Source organism: Entamoeba dispar, genomic scaffold (genome assembly GCF_000209125.1).
Source record: "Entamoeba dispar SAW760 scf_1105229463057 genomic scaffold, whole genome shotgun sequence".
Lineage (NCBI taxonomy): Eukaryota > Evosea > Mastigamoebida > Endamoebidae > Entamoeba > Entamoeba dispar.
In genome coordinates this window covers 288-3,019 of record NW_001855502.1, presented here as the reverse complement: position 1 = coordinate 3,019, position 2,732 = coordinate 288, and the positions used below count along the sequence as shown (strand labels likewise).

Below are 2,732 nucleotides of genomic sequence, written 5' to 3'. Positions count from 1 at the left end.
ATAAGAATAAGAATATAAAAATAAGAATAAAAAGAAATAAAGAATAAAAAAAAGAATTATAAAATAAATATAAAAAATGATATATCATATCAATCAATAAGATAGAAAAGAATAATATCAAAAAGAATAATAATAATATAAATGATAATCAATTATAATTTAATTCTACTTCAATTTATATTGTATTTCTTTTATTGTATTTTTATTTCATTCAACAACATTCATCAAAACAATTTCTTGGTATTCTTTCATTTTTCTTTAATTCTTCAACACATCCACATTCACAAAAACATACATCTCCAAATGCTGTAATTGATGATGGTATATTAATTGATATTAATGATTTACAGCTTTCAAAACAATAATTTCCTATTTTACTAATTGATGATGGTATATTAATTGATTTTAACGAATAACATCCATAAAAACATCCACGTCCAAATGATTTAATTGATGATGGTATATTAATTGATGTTAATGATTTACAATCATAAAAACATTCATTTCCTATTTTACTAATTGATGATGGTATATTAATAGATGTTAACGAACAACATGTAAAAAAAACAACGATATCCTAATTTAATAACAGATGATGGTATAATAATTGATGTTAATGAATAACAATAACAAAAACACCAATCACCTAATTTAGTAATTGAAGATGGAATAATAAATTCATTAATATCTTTCTTTTCAATATTCTTTCCATTGATTGTTTGTAGATTGTATGGTATTTCACAACTAATTAACACTGGTTCATTCATAAATATTCTACCTTCAATAATAAATTGTAGATTATCTATACTAATTGATGTTAATGAATAACATTCTTTAAAACACCAATGTCCTATTTTAATAATTGATGATGGTATATTAATTGTTGTTAATGATGAACATTTATAAAAACAATCATGTCGAAGTGATTTAACTTCTGATGGTATTGTATTCCCATACTTAATTCTATCACATAGCGTATATTCTATATTTTTACAGATATTTCCTTGTTCTTTTTCTTGTAAATATTTTGAATAATCTACTGTATTCCATATTACATATTTAAATATTCTTCCATCTTTAAATGTTTTATCATTATAATTATAAATATGAAATGTTTCAATATTAGGAAACAACTTTCTTGAATGTTCATTTAAAGGAATTGGATTAAAATGAAATCGTTCCATATTTCCTTGAAATCTTTTAATTCCTATTTCTAAATTAATAAAATCATTAATATCATTAAAATACTTTGATGTTATCATTATTTCATTATATCCTATTCTCATTATTGATTTGTTGTTGTTTATTAGTTCTTCTTTTTATTTCAAATTTAAAATTAAATTATTTTTAAGTTATGAATCTTGACTTTTTTTATTATTTTTTATTATTTATTTTTTTATTAAGAAACAAGATTTTCATAAATCCTTTTGGAATTTCTTTAATTCCTTCATGTATTTCAATCTTTGTTAAATTCGTACAATAACCAAAACAATCATTTCCAATATCTCTTACATTTGAACGAATAGTAATTTCTTTAATTTGACTTCCTTCAAATCATCCATTTCCTATTCGTTTGACTTCTGTTGGTATTTCATATCCTTACTTTTCTCTATCTTCATTTGTATATTCAATTTCTTCAACTGAATTATTTTCTTCTTTTAATATCATCCAAACCCTATATGGAATGTTTTGATAAATATGTATTTTCCCTGAACTTCTGTTATTTATTAAACTTTTACAATTCAAAAAACTACATTTCCCAACATATCCAATGTCTTTATTCATTCGTATTTCTTTTAATCTTGTACATTTTGAAAATCAATTATCTCCAATATATGTAACATATTCAATATTAATTTTTATTAATGATTTACAATTATTAAAACATTTAAATGGAAGTTTATAGAGATGTGGTGTTAATTCTATTTTTGTTAAACTTGTATATCCATTAAAACATTCATCAACACATTGTTTAATATGTTCTTCAATTCTTATTTCTCTAATTTCTCTATCATAATATCTGCCTATCCAATTACATTCATTTTCTATCTTTTCTCCATATTCTTCTTTATCTTCTTCTTCATATTTAATATTACAACAATAATTATCATCATCTATTTCTTTCATATATGTTGAATATGAAATAACTTCAACTAAAATATGATGAACTCCTTTAATTTTATTGTCATTTCTTGAATATAAAAATTGATTTGTTAATTTAGGAAAAATCTTTTTTGATTTAATACTGAATGGATTGTATTTCATCTTCTTATGAATCTCTTTGTATTTCTTGTTCACCATCATCATTTGTATATAATCCTCTTCTTTATTAATATATCTACATACATTCAGTATATTTTCGATATTTAATTTCCCTTTATTGTCTTTATATTTTGTAGTGGTGTTTCCCATTTTCTTCTTCTATTTTATTTTCAAGATGAATAACAATTAATTTCAATTATAATTACTTGTTATAATAGAGTGTATCCCAAATATAATTGATGTGCTGTTTGACACATACAAATACCAAATTCCTCCTTCTCCTCTCATTCCCATCACAATAACACTCCCAATATTTCCAATGTATGTTATCATCCACACTGGTATATTCAATCTTTCCATCATCTTATTAACTCTCTCTTTATTTTTCAAATACATCATTATGATAATCATTGTACTTATCAAATAAGTAATTCCTCCACTTTCACTCTTCCAATATGAAATCATTCCAT

At 22.3% G+C, this 2,732-nt stretch overlaps 2 protein-coding genes across 2 annotated transcripts, besides 5 other annotated features; both read right to left on the bottom strand.

Annotated features, from left to right (window-relative positions):
• Nucleotides 1-76: part of a microsatellite that runs on past the window's edge.
• Nucleotides 77-107: 31 nt separating this feature from the next.
• Nucleotides 108-159: a microsatellite.
• Nucleotides 158-212: a microsatellite.
• Nucleotides 212-1,286, bottom strand: EDI_320260 (uncharacterized protein; the record flags this gene model as incomplete). The annotated part of the gene is made up of 2 exons (XM_001740615.1): nucleotides 212-515; nucleotides 553-1,286. 2 exons carry the CDS (start codon nucleotides 1,284-1,286, stop codon nucleotides 212-214), a joined length of 1,038 nt encoding a protein of 345 aa, XP_001740667.1.
• A 30-nt stretch (nucleotides 1,287-1,316) lies between these two features.
• Nucleotides 1,317-1,403: a sequence feature (AT_rich).
• Nucleotides 1,404-1,818: 415 nt separating this feature from the next.
• EDI_320250 (uncharacterized protein) lies at nucleotides 1,819-2,412 on the bottom strand (the record flags this gene model as incomplete). Its single annotated transcript, XM_001740614.1, has 1 exon — nucleotides 1,819-2,412. The coding sequence occupies one exon, from the start codon at nucleotides 2,410-2,412 to the stop codon at nucleotides 1,819-1,821; it is 594 nt and encodes a 197-aa protein (XP_001740666.1).
• Nucleotides 1,849-1,894: a sequence feature (AT_rich).
• Nucleotides 2,413-2,732: the final 320 nt, after the last annotated feature.